The sequence below is a fragment of the Carcharhinus amblyrhynchos genome, chromosome 29, assembly GCF_965287045.1.
Source record: "Carcharhinus amblyrhynchos chromosome 29, sCarAmb.v2.hapA, whole genome shotgun sequence".
NCBI lineage: Eukaryota > Metazoa > Chordata > Chondrichthyes > Carcharhiniformes > Carcharhinidae > Carcharhinus > Carcharhinus amblyrhynchos.
Genome location: NC_137352.1, coordinates 2,221,422 through 2,237,647, shown reverse-complemented (window position 1 = coordinate 2,237,647; position 16,226 = coordinate 2,221,422). Strand labels below are relative to the sequence as shown.

Sequence of the window (16,226 nt, the reverse complement as noted above, 5' to 3'; positions counted from 1 at the left end):
AGTGTCTGTGTGTTTGTGTGTGTGTCTGTGAGTGTCTGTGTGTTTGTGTGTGTGTGTGTGTGTGCATTTCAGGCTGTGTGTGTGTGTGCGTTTCAGTCTGTGTGTCTATGAGTGTGTGTCTGTGAGTGTCTGTGTGTTTGTGCGTGTGTGTGCGTTTCAGTCTGTGTGTCTATGAGTGAGTGTCTGTGTGTTTGTGTGTGTGTGCGTGTGTCAGTCTGCAGGTGTGTGTGGCATATGTGGATGAATCAGGTTCTAATTATAAATCACTTCCAAAAAAGTATTTTAATTTTGTTATTTTACGATTTCGGTTAATTAAAAATGATAAAAGAAATTACAGCTGAGGAGGGAAGATGAATTTTGAGATCAAAAATATTTTTGAACACGCCCAGCTTTCTGCTTTAAATTGGGTTCCAACTCCAGAATAATTATCCAATTTTAAATGATCAGGAAAATATTTGAAACTAAAATTCCAGTTGTTGAAATATTTTGTCTAAATCCAGGAGTAAGAGTCACACATCACATTCCCAGAACTGGGTCCGACAGGAGACTGCTGGAAATGGAGAAATTGAATCAGAGTCAGAGATGCCTGGGGAGCACTTCTGATCAAATATCCACCAACTCCCCAGGTTTTAAATCTCCAGTGGATTGAGCCCAAATTCCAGCAGTTTCTGTTTCTGTTCCAAATGAATATTGGTTGCTGTTTTCTCCCACTGGAGTCTAGCTGTTTCCACCTTGTTCAGTAGCATGTCCAGGCTGTCCTGTATCAGGAGGAGAAGGAAAGAGGTTAATGTGTCTCACTGTTCACAGACTCCTGGGCAAGAAGATAACATTTAATCAGCACCTCTTTGAGCTGGAGGTTTCATCGATTTGCAGACTGTGAGGAAGAAGAGGATCCTGAGGAGGCTGATAGTTCCATCATGATAAGAATGTGTTTGGATAAACTTTAAAAAAGAATTGAGTGTACAGGAGGATTATTATTTTAACACTGAATGATCTGGAATGCACTGCCTGAAAGAGCAATGGAAGCAAATTAAATAATCATTTTCAAAATTCAATTGGATAAATACTCAGTGTAAATACCATCTTCTTAATTGCAATTCTCTTCCTGCACCTAGTCATGCATTAAGGCGGACTTCTGTTTGCTTCCATAGCTAGTTATTCCTGGAACAGGTTTCTAGTCTGTCACTAGAGGACTATTGCTTGAGGGGCACCACTCCAAATCAAGCATGGTTAACCAGGAATATCTCTCTCTCTTCCGCCAGCCATTGGAGTATTGGGAGGATTTCTAGGTTGACACTGAACTTGTTTGGCCACATTATGAACGCACCTTCCTTAGCCATCAAGTCCTGGGGTGGGACTCAAACCTGGAGCTTCTGGCTCAGAGGCAGAGATGCTACCGACTGCACCAGAAGACCTCCAACCACCTCTTAAGAGCAATAAGTACCGGCCTTGCCAGCGATACCTATATCCCATGATTGAACACTAAAATGTAGTCACCATAGTCCCAGATAACCATAGGCTACTCTCCCCTTTGAGGGGGAGAGCTGACTGGTGGTGGTTTTAACCTGGGGGAATAACCTCAGCTGGTACAGGAATTGAACCCATGCTGTTGATGTCTTTGCATCATGAACCAGTCATCCAACCCCACCAAGCTAACCATCTCCCCAAACACTAAAGTACTTGAAAATTTCAGAACCAATGGGGAAAAGCAGGGGTGTGGGACTAACTGTCTAATCAACTAATAGCTCTTTCAAAGTGCCAACACACATGATGGGCCAAAAGGCCTTGTTCTGTGAGACACTAAGGTCAGTGCAATGTATCTTGAATGTAGCACACTGAGGAAGCAGAGAGGAGGAACAGTTTATGGGGTGGGGAGTTCAGGAGCAATGTTTCATTGAATGACTATTAGGTTGCCCTTATTGTCCCTTACAACAGAGAGAAATGTCAAGACAGAAAGTTTAGATTATGAAAGATTTTGATCGGGTAGATGCAGAGAAGATGTTTCCTGCTATGAGGGAATCCAAAACATAGGGCCATAAATAAAAGATAGTCCCTACTAAATCCGACGAGGAACTCAGGAGAAACCTCTTTACCCAGAGTGAGAATGTGGAGTGGTTGAGCTGACATTCAAGCAGATAAACACGAGGGAGAAGGGAATAACGGGATATACTGACAAGGTAAGATGATGTAGGGGTAAGAAAAGGTCCTTCATACAGTGAATGGTCTGTTTCCGTGTTAAGTATTTAAGAAGTTGCCCCTCTTGCTGTCTCATACATTGAACTTCCCAACCTCATTCTGCTTGTGTTTAAAGCTTTGTTACAGAAACAGAAAGCAACAGACTGAGACACTTGGCTTTCTGTAGATTCTTTCAGAATATCCCAGATCACTATACTGCCAATCAAATGCTTTAGAATTTTAGTTATTTGTAATGTCAGAAATTCACATAGCAAAATCCCACAAATTATAATGGTCAGATAATCAGTTTTTAATCTGGTTAATTGAGAGATAAATTTGTGGTGCCATAGTGGTTAGCACTGCTGCCTCACAGCACCAGGGACCTAGGTTCAATTCCCAGCTTGAGTCCCTATCTGTGCAGAATCTGCACATTCTCACCATATCAGCGTGGCTTTCCTCTGAGTGCTCTGGTTTCCTCCCACACGCCAAAGATCTGCGGGTTAGGTTGATTGGCTATGATAAATTGCTGCTTGGAGTCAGGGGAATTAGCAGGGTAATTACACAGGGTTACAGGGATAGAGCCTGGGTGGGATTATTGTTGGTGCAGGCTCAATGAACCAAATGACATTCTTCTGCAATGTAGGGATTCTGTGATTGTATAAATAATGACTGGGACACCAGGGAGAACTCTTTTTCTAAATAGTGTCGGAGAGCAGATGTGATCTCACTTGAACAATTCATTTGAAAGACAGCATCTTTGACAGTGCAGCACTCCCTCAGACTGCACTGGAGGGTCATTAAGGGTGGTGGCACAGTGGTTAACACTGCTGCCTTACAGCACCAGGGACCCAGGTTCAATTCCCAGCTTGAATCACTGTCTGTGTGGAGTCTGCACCTTCTCCCCGTGCCTGCGTGGGTTTCCTCCGGGTGCTCAGGTTCTCTGCCACAGTCCGAAAGATGTGCTGGTTAGGTACATTGACCTGAATAGACATTGGAATGTGGTGACGAGGGGATTGTCACAGTAACTTCATTGCAGTGTTACTGTAAACGTACTTGTGACGCTGATAAATAAACTATACCTTTTCAGGATTATGTGCTCGAGTTTCCGAAGTGGAAACTGAACCTTAATCTTTTAGTGGCAGCATTTCCAGTGAGCCTGAGACACTATATCAATGCATCTTAACTGTATCTGAGACAGGGGGCTCCTACAATACTCCCCACAGACCCGACAGTGTCACCTACATGGAGAATGGCCTCGTACTCAGTTTCCATGTTGTCTATCTTGCTCTGGAGCTCCTTGATGGTGGAATCTTTCTCCTTGATGATCTGTAGCTTCTCCTCCTGAGTTCTTGCTAACTGTTGCTGACATGCTTCTGGCAATAAAGTAAATCACAGAATGAGTCCCTATGTATGACCTTCAACTCCCCACTCCTCCTCCTTACTACATGTCTAGAAGTCTCCCACCCTCCCCCCTCCTCTAACCTAAGAAAAGGTGGAGATTCTCCCAAGTCCATCTTCACCCTTCCAATCGTCCACCATTCCGCCCCCCCCCCCCCCCCCCCCGCCCAGCCAGAGATCCACCTGAGGCCCCGCCCCCCCACCCCTCCTCCTGCAGATACCAGCGGAAGGCCAGGAAGGTGCTGCAGGCTGTCCAATGAGTGCAGGTCAGAAGGATGGTGGAGGGAGAGCAGCGATCGAGGTAGGTTGGGGGTGTGCTCTGCCGAGGGGGGGCCTGCCTCCCGGGGGGGGTTGGATCGTGGGGGGGCGGGGGCGGGTCTGCCGGGGTGGTTAGTGGGGGGTCCACGAAGGATGGTCAAGGAGGATGTTCCCCTGTGAATAGGAATCAGCTTCGGATTTTTACTCTGCAGGTTGATAACAGCGCGGATCTGGAACAGACCCGAAGACGGTCAAATGGGGTTTGGCGGTTGAGTTGGGCGCGGGGTTTGTTAAGTCAGGCAGCCCGATTGGGCCGTGGACCGGATCTGTGCCCAAATCGGGTGTCGGTAAAGGCGCGATCTGCTCGGATTCAGGTGCAGAGCACGTTACAGGCCCGATGCCCGAATTTACCGCGATTTCGTGAATTTTTGGCAAAACCGGGCCCTTGGAGTGAGAGCAGGTAAGCCTTCTGCTTTCGTTTTTGTTTAGCTTATTCCTCTAATCTAAAGGAGTGAGGGAATATCAGGCAAGATCTTTCTTTTTATCCAGAGGGAATGGCAGGAAAGGCAGTGCAATGTTCCTCCTGCAGGATGTTTGAGATGAGGGATGCTGTCAGTGTCCCTGCTGATTTCACCTGTGGGAAGTGCACCCATCTCCAACTCCTCAAAAACCGCCTTAGGGAACTGGAGCTGGATGAACTTCGGATCATTTGGGAGGCAGAGGTGATCATAGATAGAAGCTTCAGGGATTTGGATAATCCAAAGAATGAAGATAGATGGGTGACGGTGAGAGGGACTGGGAGGAAACAGCCAGTGTGGGGATCCCCTGTGCTCATTCCCCTCAGCAACAAGTAACCGCGTTGGATACTGTTGAGGGGGACGACCTACCAGGGGTAAACCAGAGTGACCGGATCTCCAGCACTGAGTCCGTCCCTGTGCCTCAGAAAGGAAGGGGGGAGAGCAGGAGAGCAATAGTAATTGGGGACTCAATAGTTAGAGGGACAGATAGGAGGTTCTGTGGCAGCGAAAGAGACTCACTGATGGTATGTTGCCTCCTGGATGCCAGGGTCCATGTTGTCTCGGACTGTGTTTTCAGGATCCTTAAGGGCGGGGGGGAGTCAGTCACAAGTCGTGGTACACATCGGTACCAATGACGTAGGTAGGAGAAGGGACAGGGATTTTAAACAGGAATTTAGGGAGCTGGGATGGAAGCTAAGAGCCAGGAGAAAGCATGTTGTCATCTCTGGCTTGTTGCTGGTGCCACGTGCTACTGAGTTGAGGAGCAGGGAGAGGGTGCAGATTAACAAGTGGCTGCAGGGATGGTGTAGGAGAGAGGGTTTCATTTACATGGATAATTGGAGCACATTCTGGGGAAGGTGGGACCTGTACAAACAGGACAGTTTGCACCTGAACCAGAGGGGCAGCAATATCCTGGAGGGAAATTTGCTCAGGCTCTTCAGGGGGGTTCAAACTAATTTGTCAGGGGGGGTGGGAAAATGAGCTGTAGTCCAGAAGCCAGTGTTGAGCACGGTGAGGTACTGAGGGGGTATCAAGGTCGCAGGAGTGTACAGGCAGACAGGAAGGTGGGTTGAAGTGTATCTACTTCCATGCAAGGTGCATCAGGAATAAGTTTGGTGAACTTGGAGTGTGGATTGGTACTTGGGACTATGACGTTGTGGCCATTACGGAGACATGGTTCGAACAGGGACAGGAATGGTTGTTGGCAGTTCCGGGGTATAGATGTTTCAGTAAGAGTAGGGAAGGTGGTAAAAAAGGTGGAGGAGTAGCATTGTTAATCAAGGATAGTTTAACTGCTGCTGAAAGGCAGTTTGAGGGCGTTCTGCCCACTGAGGTAATATGGGCTGAAGTTAGAAATAGGAAAGGAGTGGTCACGTTGTTAGGAGTTTTCTATAGGCCCCCAAATAGTAATAGAGATGTGGACGAGGAAATTGCAAAGCAGATAGGTGTGGAGGTCACAGGGTAGTTATCATGGGCGACTTTAACTTTCCAAATGTTGATTAGAACCTTTATAGGTCGAACAGTTCAGATGGGGCAGTTTTTGTATTCCACACATAAGCTGAGTATAAGTGTGATTAGTTTATACTCCGTGTTTATTCATTTGGACACATACACATTATAGTTAGTCACACTATAATCAGATACAGACAATGTACATTCAAAAGTAAAGTTAAAGTTTATTTGTGAGTCACAAGTAAGGCTTACATTAACACTACAATGAAGTTACTGTGAAATTCCATTAGTCGCTACACTCTGGCGCCTGTTCGGGTACACTGTGGGAGAATTTAACACGGCCAATGCACCTAACCAGCATGTCTTTTGGACTGCGGGAGGAAACCAGAGCACCCAGAGAAAATCCGCATTGACACAGGGAGAATGTGCAAACTCCACAAAGGCAGTGACCCAAGGTGGGAATCAAACCTGGCTCCCTGATGCCATGAAGCAGCAGTGCTAATCACTGTGCCACCTAGTCACACTCATACATACTATACACCACATAAGCTCCAACCATTCATATTCCTGCCCTCAAAGCTGTCACTGGTCTGCAGTATGTTATATTTGGTATGATATTAACCGACACTCACTGAGTTCTTGCTGCAGGCGACTGACCTCAATCTCCAGCTGATGGACTCGGAAGTCCATGTCAGAGCGCATTGTCTTGTATTGACGGGTCATATCTGGAGTTCAGAGAGAATGAGGGTGGTTACACAATGCAGGAACTGTTTACAGCTCTTATTTCACATTGGACCGACTTCCGCTTCCCCTGAACCCCCAAGGTCACATCAGTATCAATCTCCACCAGACCCTGGTTTTGTCTCCAGGCACAGGAATTCCTCTGTATGATATACTAGTGCAGCTCTTAGTCAGAAATAGTTAGTGACTCTCTACAGCAGCACACAGGATAAACCTTTATATTGGGAGGGGAAGCAGAGAGGGAGAGTAAGGCTGCAGCTCCTGGCAGAGACTAGGACGTTGTGCTCTGGTCTCTCTCCTTCCTGCAATCCAAGCCTGGTCTTAAACTAATGAAACACTTGATCTAATGCAGCAACTGAAAGCATTTTTGAAACCTTCAGAAGGACCTGACAATAGATCGAGGCTGATTCTTAACTCTGAAACCACTAGGAATATGAAAAGTTGGATATCCAGATGTACAGTAGTGAATTCATCACCCTCCCCACTGTGTAAATGATCCATTGGTTGTATTAGTTCAATAATTAATCCAATTTCAATTAACAAAGTAACTAATCACCTGAAATTCTTGTTCCCATTACCTGCCCCTGAGATGCCACCTCAGGCTGAGGGTCGAATGATGGCTTTTATCTCACCCAAGTAGACATTTTTCATTTGTGAGCCTATATTTTACATTGGGGTATTCAACATTGGAAAAGTTTCATACCTGAGCTAGACTATCACTTCATTTGACAATCAAACATGCAGGAACTACTGAACCTAAAGGGGAACCATACCCTTGCTAACCTAGAAAATACCTGCTCCAACCTGGAGTCACCCCATTCAATCTGGGGAGCTCCTGCTTTCCCAGAGAATCCTCCCCCACACCTTTAACACGGAGAAATCATTTCACCCAGGGAATGCCCTTTCTATCTAATCCAGTGTATTGAAGTTTTGTTGCTCTGTATCACTGCTCCAGCTGAGATTCTCTAATGTAGTGCAGACTATTCAGGGTCACCCAGCTCCTGACCTCATTACAGCTTTGGTTCAAACATTGATTAAAGAGCTGAACTTAAAAGCTGAAGTGAGAGCAACTGCTCTTGATATCAAGGCAGCATCTGACACAGTACAGCATCAAGAAGCTCGAGCAAAGCTCGAGTCCATGAGAATCAGGGGAAAACTCTCTGCTGGTTAGAGTCATACCTAGCACAAAGAAAGGTGTTTGTAGTAGTTGGATGTTAATCATAGTTCCAGGATATCACTGCAGGAGTTCCTCAGGGTAGTGCCCTAGGCCCAGCCATCTTCAGCTGCTTCATCAATGACTTTCCTTCCATCATAAGGTCCGAAGTGGGGGTGATTGCTGATGATCGCACAATGTTCAGCACTGTTTTTAACTCCTCAGATTATGAAGAGGCAATATGCAGGAAAACTGCATATTGGACAATATACGGGCTTGGACAGATAAGTGGCAGGTACCATTCACGCCACTCAGGTTCCAGGCAATAATCATTTATGACAAGAGAAAATCTAATAATCACTCCATGACATTCAACAATATCAGCACAGCTGAATCATAGAGTCCTACAGTGCAGAAGGAGACCATTCAGCCCATCGAGTCTGCACCAACCACAATCCCATCTAGGCTCTATCCTCGTAACACCACACATTTGCCCTAGCTAGTCCCCTTGACAATAATGGTCAATTTAGAATGACCAATCCACCTAACCCGCACACCTTTGGAACGTGGGAGGAAACTGGAGCACCCGGAGAAACCCACGCAGACACAGGGAGAATGTGCAAACTCCACATAGACAGTGACCCAAGCCAGGAATCAAACCTGGGTTCCTGGCGCTGTGAGGCAGCAGTGCTAAGCACTATCAATATCCTGGAAGTTACCCTTGACCATAAGTGGAACTATTGGGGGAACGGCAAATTGTGCGGAGGGTGTGGAGAGTCTGCAGAAGGATCTAGATAGGCTGGGCGAATGGGCCAGGAAATGGCAAATGGAATTTAATGTTGGCAAGTGTGAGGTGGTCCACTTTGGTAGGAATAATGGTAGGAAGGATTATTACTTACGGAGCGAAAAACTGCAGCAGGCGACGGTGCAGAGGGACCTCGGGGTCCTTGTGCATGAGTCGCAAAAACCCAGCCCGCAGGTGCAGCAGGTGGTCAGGAAGGCGAATGGGATGCTGGCCTTCATAGCGAGGGGGATTGAATATAAAAGTAGGGAGGTCTTGCTGCAGCTGTATAGGGCATTGGTGAGGCCGCAGCTGGAGTACTGTGTGCAGTTTTGGTCGCCGCACTTACGCAAGGATATTTTGGCCTTGGAGGGAGTGCAGAGGAGGTTTACTAGGCTGATACCGGAGTTGAGGGGGTTGAGCTATGAGGAGAGGCTGAATAAACTAGGCTTGTACTCGTTAGAGTTTAGAAGAATGAGGGGAGATCTCATTGAGACGTATAAGATGATGAATGGGATGGATAGGATAGAGGTGGAGAGGCTCTTCCCACTCAGAAAGGACAGTAGGACTAGGGGGCACAGCCTCAAGATAAAAGGGGGGCGATTTAGAACGGAGTTGAGGAGGAACTTCTTCACTCAAAGGGCGGTGAATCTCTGGAATTCTCTGCCCATTGAAGTGGTGGAGGCTGCCTCGCTAAATATTTTTAAGACGCGGGTTGATGGGTTTTTGATGAGAGAGGGGATTAAGGGTTATGGGGAGAGGGCGGGAAAGTGGAACTGAGCCACGACAGATCAGCCATGATCTTATTGAATGGCGGGGCAGGCTCAAGGGGCTAGATGGCCTACTCCTGCTCCTATTTCTTATGTTCTTATATAAATACTTTGGTTACAAAAACTGATTAAGGCAAGTAATTTACTTCCTGACTTTCGAAAGCCTGTTCATCATCTGCAAGGCACAAGTCAGGAATGTGATGGAATACTCTCCACTTGCTTACATGAGTGCGATTCCAAGAAAATGCTACCGCCCAGCCTGCCATGGGAATTGGAGTGGGTGAGGGGTGGAAAATGGGAAGGTATGTTGACCTCGGGAAGGACTTCCCAGTTTCGGGTCAAGCGAAACCATAAAATCCAGCCGAAGAAGTTTGTCACCATCCAGGACAAAGAGTCCACTTGTCTGGCACCAGAAACACCCAGTCCCTCCACTATCGACACAGTGACTGCAGTGTGTACATGGTGCATTGCAACAGCCCACCAAGTCTCCTCAGATGGCACCTTTCAAACACGTGATTTCTACCACCTAAAAGGACAAGGGCAGCAGATTCCTGGGGACACCACCATCTGGAAGTTCCCCTCAAATCACTCACTGCCTTGACTTGGAAATATATCACCATTCCTTCATTGTTGCTGAGTCAAAATCCTGGAATTAACTCACTCAGAGCAATGTGAATATACTTACACCTCAGGGACTACAGCGGATTCAAGAAGACAGCTCACCACCATCACCTTCTGAAGGGTAATTAGGGATGGGTAATAAATGCTGGCCAGCCAACAATGTCCACGACCCGTTAAAGAGTAAAAAAAACCCGGGTCAGGTCCCATAACTGTCATGCTCCATGGAGGCTTTTCCTCATTAGCCTATCAGAGTTGTCCCTATCCCACTCTACTTGATGGTCTGTTGCTAAATTCAGCGGGGAGGCGATGGCCGAATAATATTATCGCCTGACTATTAATCCAGAAACTCAGCTAATGTTCTGGGGACCACAGTTCAAATCCCACCATGGCAGATAGTGGAATTCCAATCCAAAAAAAAAATCTGTAATTAAGAATCTACTGATGACCGTAAAACCATTGTTGATTGTTAGAAAAACCCATCTGGCCCTTTAGGGAAGGAAATCTGCTGTCCTTACCTGGCCTGGCCTATATGTGACTCCTGTGCCACAGCAATGTGATTCTCAACTGCCTTTGGACAATTAGGGATGGACAATAAATGCTGGCCAGCCAGCCTCGCCCATGTCCCACACATTAATTAAAAAAAACTCAGCTACAGCTCCCGCTTACCTGAATGTATTGCCTTCTTAGCATCTTGTTCCTCATTCAAATCATTCTTGAGAACTTGCAGCTTTGCCTTCCACTCCTCTTTAACCAGCAAAGCCTGTCTCGCGATATCCCTCCGCAGAACTGATATTTAAGGATTAAAAAATCATTCAGAATTTATAATCCAACTGACACTTCCTACTCACCAGGTAAAACAGACTAATGCTTTCAGTCGCTAGTGTCAGCATTTCCAAAAGCACGTACAGCACAGGTTAGTGCCAAAGCGAAACCTCCTCACTGTCCCCATCAATTACTCCCAACACAGATACAGCATGGGGTTAGATACAGAGTAAAGCTCCCTCTACACTGTCCCCCCATCAAACACTTCCAGGACAGGTACAGCACAGGGTTAGATACAGAGTAAAGCTCCCTCTACACTGTCCCCATCAAACACTCCCAGGACAGGTACAGCACGGGGTTAGATACAGAGTAAAGCTCCCTCTACACTGTCCCCCATCAAACACTCCCAGGACAGGTACAGCACAGGGTTAGATACAGAGTAAGGCTCCCTCTACACTGTCCCCATCAAACACTCCCAGGACAGGTACAGCATGGGGTTAGGTACAGAGTAAAGTTCCTTCTGTTTTAAAGGTGTTGATGGTAGCCATGATGTGGAGATGCGGGTGTTGGGCTGGGTAAGCACGGTAGAAGTCTCACACCATCAGGTTAAAGTCCAACAGGTTTATTTGATAGCACAAGCTTTTGGAGCATTTCTAGCATTCCAACCATTATCCTGTAAATTGAGTCTGTGTCTATGAATGTCCGGTTTGTGAACACAACTCTTCACTCACCTGAAAGAAGAAGCAGTGCTCCAAAAGCTCGTGCTACCAAACAAACCTGTTGGACTTGAGCCTGGTATTGTGAGACTTCTTATTGTGTTTTAAAGGAGCAGAGAAGCTAATTTCATGTTTTGTGGTTTTAATGCATGTCTCTCTCTTTATAGCTGCATTAGAAAGCTGTGCTGAAGCCATTTCTTTTTTTAAAAATCTGGATTTTGAGAAGTGCGCTACTGGGATGTGGCTGTTGGGGGTGACAGTGAACTGCAGAAAAACAGTCAGTGGAGCCAATAATTGAGGTTATGTGGAATTGCAATCCTTTTTTCCAGCCCCATCAAAACTATTTACCCATTCATCCCTTCAGACCAACAAGTAGAAATGAGAGACAAACTTGATTTCAAGTTTTAGATCTCGAATATTCTCTCTTACCCAACTGATCTTTCAGTGATTCCACTTGATGAACTGTCCTCTTGTATTTCTCCTCAATGTTGGCTCCTGTAACACGAGAAACAGTTATGGGGATACAGGAGAGAGGTTGTGGTGACAGGGTAGAAAAAAAGAGAGAGAGACAGAGGGAGAGGTAAGGAACAAAAAAGGGGAAAAGAGACGGGAGAGACAGAGGGAAAGAGACAGAGAGAGAGATAAGAAACAGAGAGGGAAAGAGACAGAGAGATTTTCTTGATAAAATTGCAAATCATTTGCAAATCAGTTGATTTATTCTGAGCCTTTCTTGGCTGTGCCGACAATGGGTTCCATAGAGACTTTATCATTCAGGTTAAACAGAATCTATGGAAACAAAACCATCCCCCTCGTCTGTATTAGTGTTTGTTCTCTATACCTGCCTCCTTCCACCCTGAATACATCTCACGCTGTCCAAGTGAGCTCGATTCTTTTCTACTTGTGTATGCTTTGAGACTCTCTCTCCCTACATCCTGTAATACTGTCTTAAGCTAGTTCATGTGGTAGCAGGTTTCACATTATCATCATCATCTGTAAAAAAAAGTCCTAAATTGATTGTGTGATTTAATTCCCTTCCTAAATCACTTTGACTCGTTACTTATCTCTGCTTTAAGGCATTCTGTACAACTTACCTTTTTGATCAACCTTTTGATCAGCTGCCCTAATATCTCTATGTGAGATGGTTTTAAATTCTATTTGATAATGTAGCTCCAAAGGACTTTGGGAGGTTTTATCAGATTTTAGGTGCTATATAAATGCAAGTTGTTGTTAATTTGTTAATGACTGATTTATATTTTTGCATCCTTATTTTGGACTCATTCACGAGTGGATGCACCCACCCCATCAAACCCTTGGATAAATGTAAAGACCTCTCTCCAATCTCCTTTTCCCAGAGGAAGGAGCCCCATCTCCTCCATCTTTTCCTGATGGTCACATCCTCTCCATTTATTATAACAGTTGTTTGCAAATATTTGCATTTTCTGCAGCATTGCGATATCCTATTTGTAGCCCGAAGAAAAGGAACTGTTTACAGTGCTTGTGATCTAAGCAAGGTTTGAAATGAATTGACTATCCGTTCCCTGACTGACTCCTCTCTGGCTAAGAAGACACCATTTAGCTTTCGCACTGTGATGCCACCCACTGGCTGTCTGAGAGCCGACTGCTTGTCCCCAAACTCTGGAGATTCTGTTGATGGGGGAAGGGTGGAAGGAGGAACAAAGTAACTGAGTGGGTTTCATGTTCTGAATACTGAGCTCGGTTCCATCGCATTGCAGCCACAGTTCCTCTGTGGATTCTGCTACACTTGTAGCTCTTGCGTGGGTTTCTTGATATCGAGTCTGTCTGGCAGCCTGCGGGACATGGCTGTGTACACTCCTGGGCAATGATGTGGAGATGCCGGTGTTAGACTGAGATAAACACAGTAAGAAATCTCACAACACCAGGTTAAAGTCTAATAGGTTTATTTGTAGCAAACGTTACTAGCTTTCGGAACTGGCCGTTCCTTCGCCAGGTAAGTGGGAGTTCTGATCACAAACAGGGTATATAAAGACACAAACTCAATTTACATGAATAATGATTGGAATACGAGTCTTTACAGCTAATCAAGTCTTAAAGGTATAGATAATGTGAGTGGAGAGAACATTAAGCACAGGATAAAAAGATGTGTATTGTTTCCAGATGGGAAAATTAGTGAGATTTTGCAAGTCCAGGCAAGTTGTGGGAGTTAGAACTCCCACTCACCTGACAAAGGGGCAGCGAGCACTCCAAGGGCTAGTGGCGTTTGCTACCAGATAAACCTGTTGGACTTTAACCTGGTGTTATGAGACTTCTTACATGTTTACACTGCTGATGCCAGACTGTGGGACATGGCTGTGTACACTACTGATGCCAGACTGTGGGACATGGCTGTGTACACTACTGATGCCAGACTGTGGGACATGGCTGTGTACACTGCTGATGCCAAGCTGCCAATTGCCAAAATAGATCCTCAGTGATATTTATGAATGAATTGCTGTCAGGTAAATATAGTGATGTGTTTTTAAAATATTTTTATTCTAAGGGCGTGGGCAGCGTTGGGCAATCCCAGCATTCATCATCCATAGAAACATAGAAAATAGGTGCAGGAGTGGCCATTTAGCTGTTTGAGCCTGTATCACCATTCAAAATGATCACTGTTGATCATGCACCTTCAGTACCCCACTCCTGCTTTCTCTCCGTACCCCTTGATCCTTTTAGCCACAAGGGCCACGTCCAGCTCCCTCTTGAACATAATTAATGAACTGATCCCAAAAGCTTTCTGTGGTAGAGAATTCCACAGGTTCACAACTCTCATGTCAGTCCTGAATGACTTACCTCTTATTCTTAGACAGTGACCCTTGGTTCTGCACTTCCCAAACATGGGAACATTTTTCCCACATCTAGCCTGTCCAGTCTCATTACTGACACACATTAATATTTATGGGGGGTTAATGTTTGTGGTCCTAGATTAACACAACTGCCAGACAGCAAGTGGCCAGCTGGTTTATCAAACATTGCCCACATCACATCATGGTGAGACACTTTCTACCCCCCCCGCAACAACCCAGTGAGGCAAAAAAATGGAGACGAAACCCTCTGGACCAATAAGGACATAAGACTCTGTGAGTCCTCTCCAACCTCCTCAAGGTGATCAAGTTTGGTGACCTGGCAGTGTTGATCAGTGCACCGGAATGTGCTTGTAAGCAACAAACCAAACTCACCAAGCTGGATGTTGACACTTATTCAGCTCTTCACTCACCTTCTGCTCCTTTCTTCACCTTTTTCACCTTTGCTTTATTCTTGGGCGGCATTTTCCTCTGAAGCTGCAAAGAAACAACAGAAACATATCTGACTGGGGAAAAGGCTGGAAGTGGCAGTGATATTTGCCAGTATTTGTCAGCTGTGGCACTTGCATCTCTGAGTCAGAAAGTTATGCGTTTAAGAGCCACTCCAGAGACAGCTGTCACCCCTAGTGCAGTACTGAGGGAGTGTTACATTGTCAGTAGTGTTGTTCAGATGAAACTCTTAACTCGAGATCCTATCTGCTCTTTCATGCAAAAAATCCAATGACACCATTTTGTAGAATAGCTGGGGATTTGTCCCCAGTATCCTGACTAATCTCCATTCCTCCATCATTATCAATAAAACAGATATGGCAGATATGGGGGCAGTATAGTGATACAGTGGTTAGCACTGCTGCTTTACAGCACCAGGGACCTGGGTTCAATTCTCAGCTTGGATCACTGTCTGTGTGGTGTTTGCACCTTCTCCCCGTGTCTGTGTGGGTTTCTTCCGAGAACTCCAATTTCCTCCTACAGTCTGAAACGCGTGCTGATTAGATGCATTGACCCAAACAGGTGCCGGAGTGTGGCGACTAGGGGAATTTTACAGTAACTTCATTGCAGAGTTAATGTAAGCCTACTTGTGACAAATAAATAAACTTTAACTTTAGATACAGGTTATCTGGACATATCACATTGCTATATGTGGGATCTTGCTGTGTGCAAATTGGCTGCTGTGTTTCCAAGATCACAACAGCGATTACTCTTTGCATCTTGTGTGTGGTTTTGTTCTAGTGACCTTCCTCCTGTGCGGACAGGGCTGTTCTCTCCTGGGGTAACAATGCAGCCACTTCCAGCACCTCAGACAAGTAGCCACGTACCCTTCACATGTGAACGTAGAGATTGAGTATTGGCAAGTTGGAAGCTGTATGGGGGCATCATTATTGACCTCCAACTCTTGTCCACATACCCTCCACGCACCCACATTCCCTTCACATGCGCCTTTCTCTGCACAGTGGCCAGCGACAGCCCTGGGTTTTTGTTCGTTAACCTTCTCAAGCTTAAGGGGATGGGTTTAAAGCTTACCCCTCGGCCTTGGCTGAACAGAGACCGGGATCAAATAGAGGCGCCCCTTGGTCGGTCTGGCTGAACTTCGAATGTCTCCTACCCCCAACACCGGACAACGATAAACGCTTATTTAAAAACTTCATCAATATCCCAATGAGTGTTGGAGAATTGGAACCATTGATTTCCTCTACACTTTTGAGAAGATAACAATTAAAGTCAGAAGGGAAATCATAGAGTGAAGAAATTTGAAGGACAAATACAAAAACGATTAAATAAATAAATCGCCCAAAATCCATTCAGTTACGGAAAAAACTCCAAGCAGAAAGGGGCCGTTAGGAAGTAGTGAATATTCTACATGCGACCAGAAAAACACAAAAGATTAAACAGAAAATGAGATTTATTAAATTTTGGTCAAATCAATAGAAACAACTGCAAATATTTAACAACTTGTAAAAATTGATTAAGAAAAAATGGATCTATTTGCAATTATAGGAAACATATTTACGCAAACACAGCCTGAGGGTCGGTGCTGCTTTTGCCAGGACTGGCTCAGTCG

The 16,226-nt window shown here is 45.5% G+C and overlaps 2 protein-coding genes across 2 annotated transcripts in view; one reads left to right on the top strand and one right to left on the bottom strand.

Annotated features, from left to right (window-relative positions):
* Positions 1 to 2,323, top strand: part of LOC145359941 (hepatic and glial cell adhesion molecule-like) — a 26,790-nt gene extending 24,467 nt beyond the window's left edge. The window contains exon 8 of the mRNA XM_080214821.1: positions 808 to 2,323. Within this exon, the coding sequence (XP_080070947.1) occupies positions 808 to 834 (27 nt within the window). The 3' untranslated portion in view covers positions 835 to 2,323. The remainder of the gene's footprint in view (positions 1 to 807) is intronic.
* drc12 (dynein regulatory complex subunit 12 homolog) lies at positions 264 to 16,226 on the bottom strand. Its single transcript, XM_080214822.1, has 7 exons — positions 16,176 to 16,226; positions 14,581 to 14,644; positions 11,775 to 11,840; positions 10,534 to 10,653; positions 6,434 to 6,526; positions 3,418 to 3,548; positions 264 to 758 (listed from the first exon to the last, which is right to left on the bottom strand). The coding sequence occupies exons 2-7, from the start codon at positions 14,630 to 14,632 to the stop codon at positions 630 to 632; spliced, it is 591 nt and encodes a 196-aa protein (XP_080070948.1). The 5' UTR covers positions 14,633 to 14,644; positions 16,176 to 16,226; the 3' UTR covers positions 264 to 629.

What these genes read in the sequence shown, in the direction of transcription:
- drc12 (XM_080214822.1), bottom strand. Translation starts at nt 14,632, where the DNA reads ATGCCGCCCAAGAATAAAGCAAAGGTGAAAAAGGTGAAGAAAGGAGCA. An exon ending in TAAGAAGGCAATACATTCAG is followed by an intron (nt 6,527 to 10,533) that starts GTAAGCGGGAGC and finishes TCTGAACTCCAG; the next exon opens with ATATGACCCGTCAATACAAG. An exon ending in AGTACGAGGCCATTCTCCAT is followed by an intron (nt 759 to 3,417) that starts GTAGGTGACACT and finishes CTCCTGATACAG; the next exon opens with GACAGCCTGGACATGCTACT.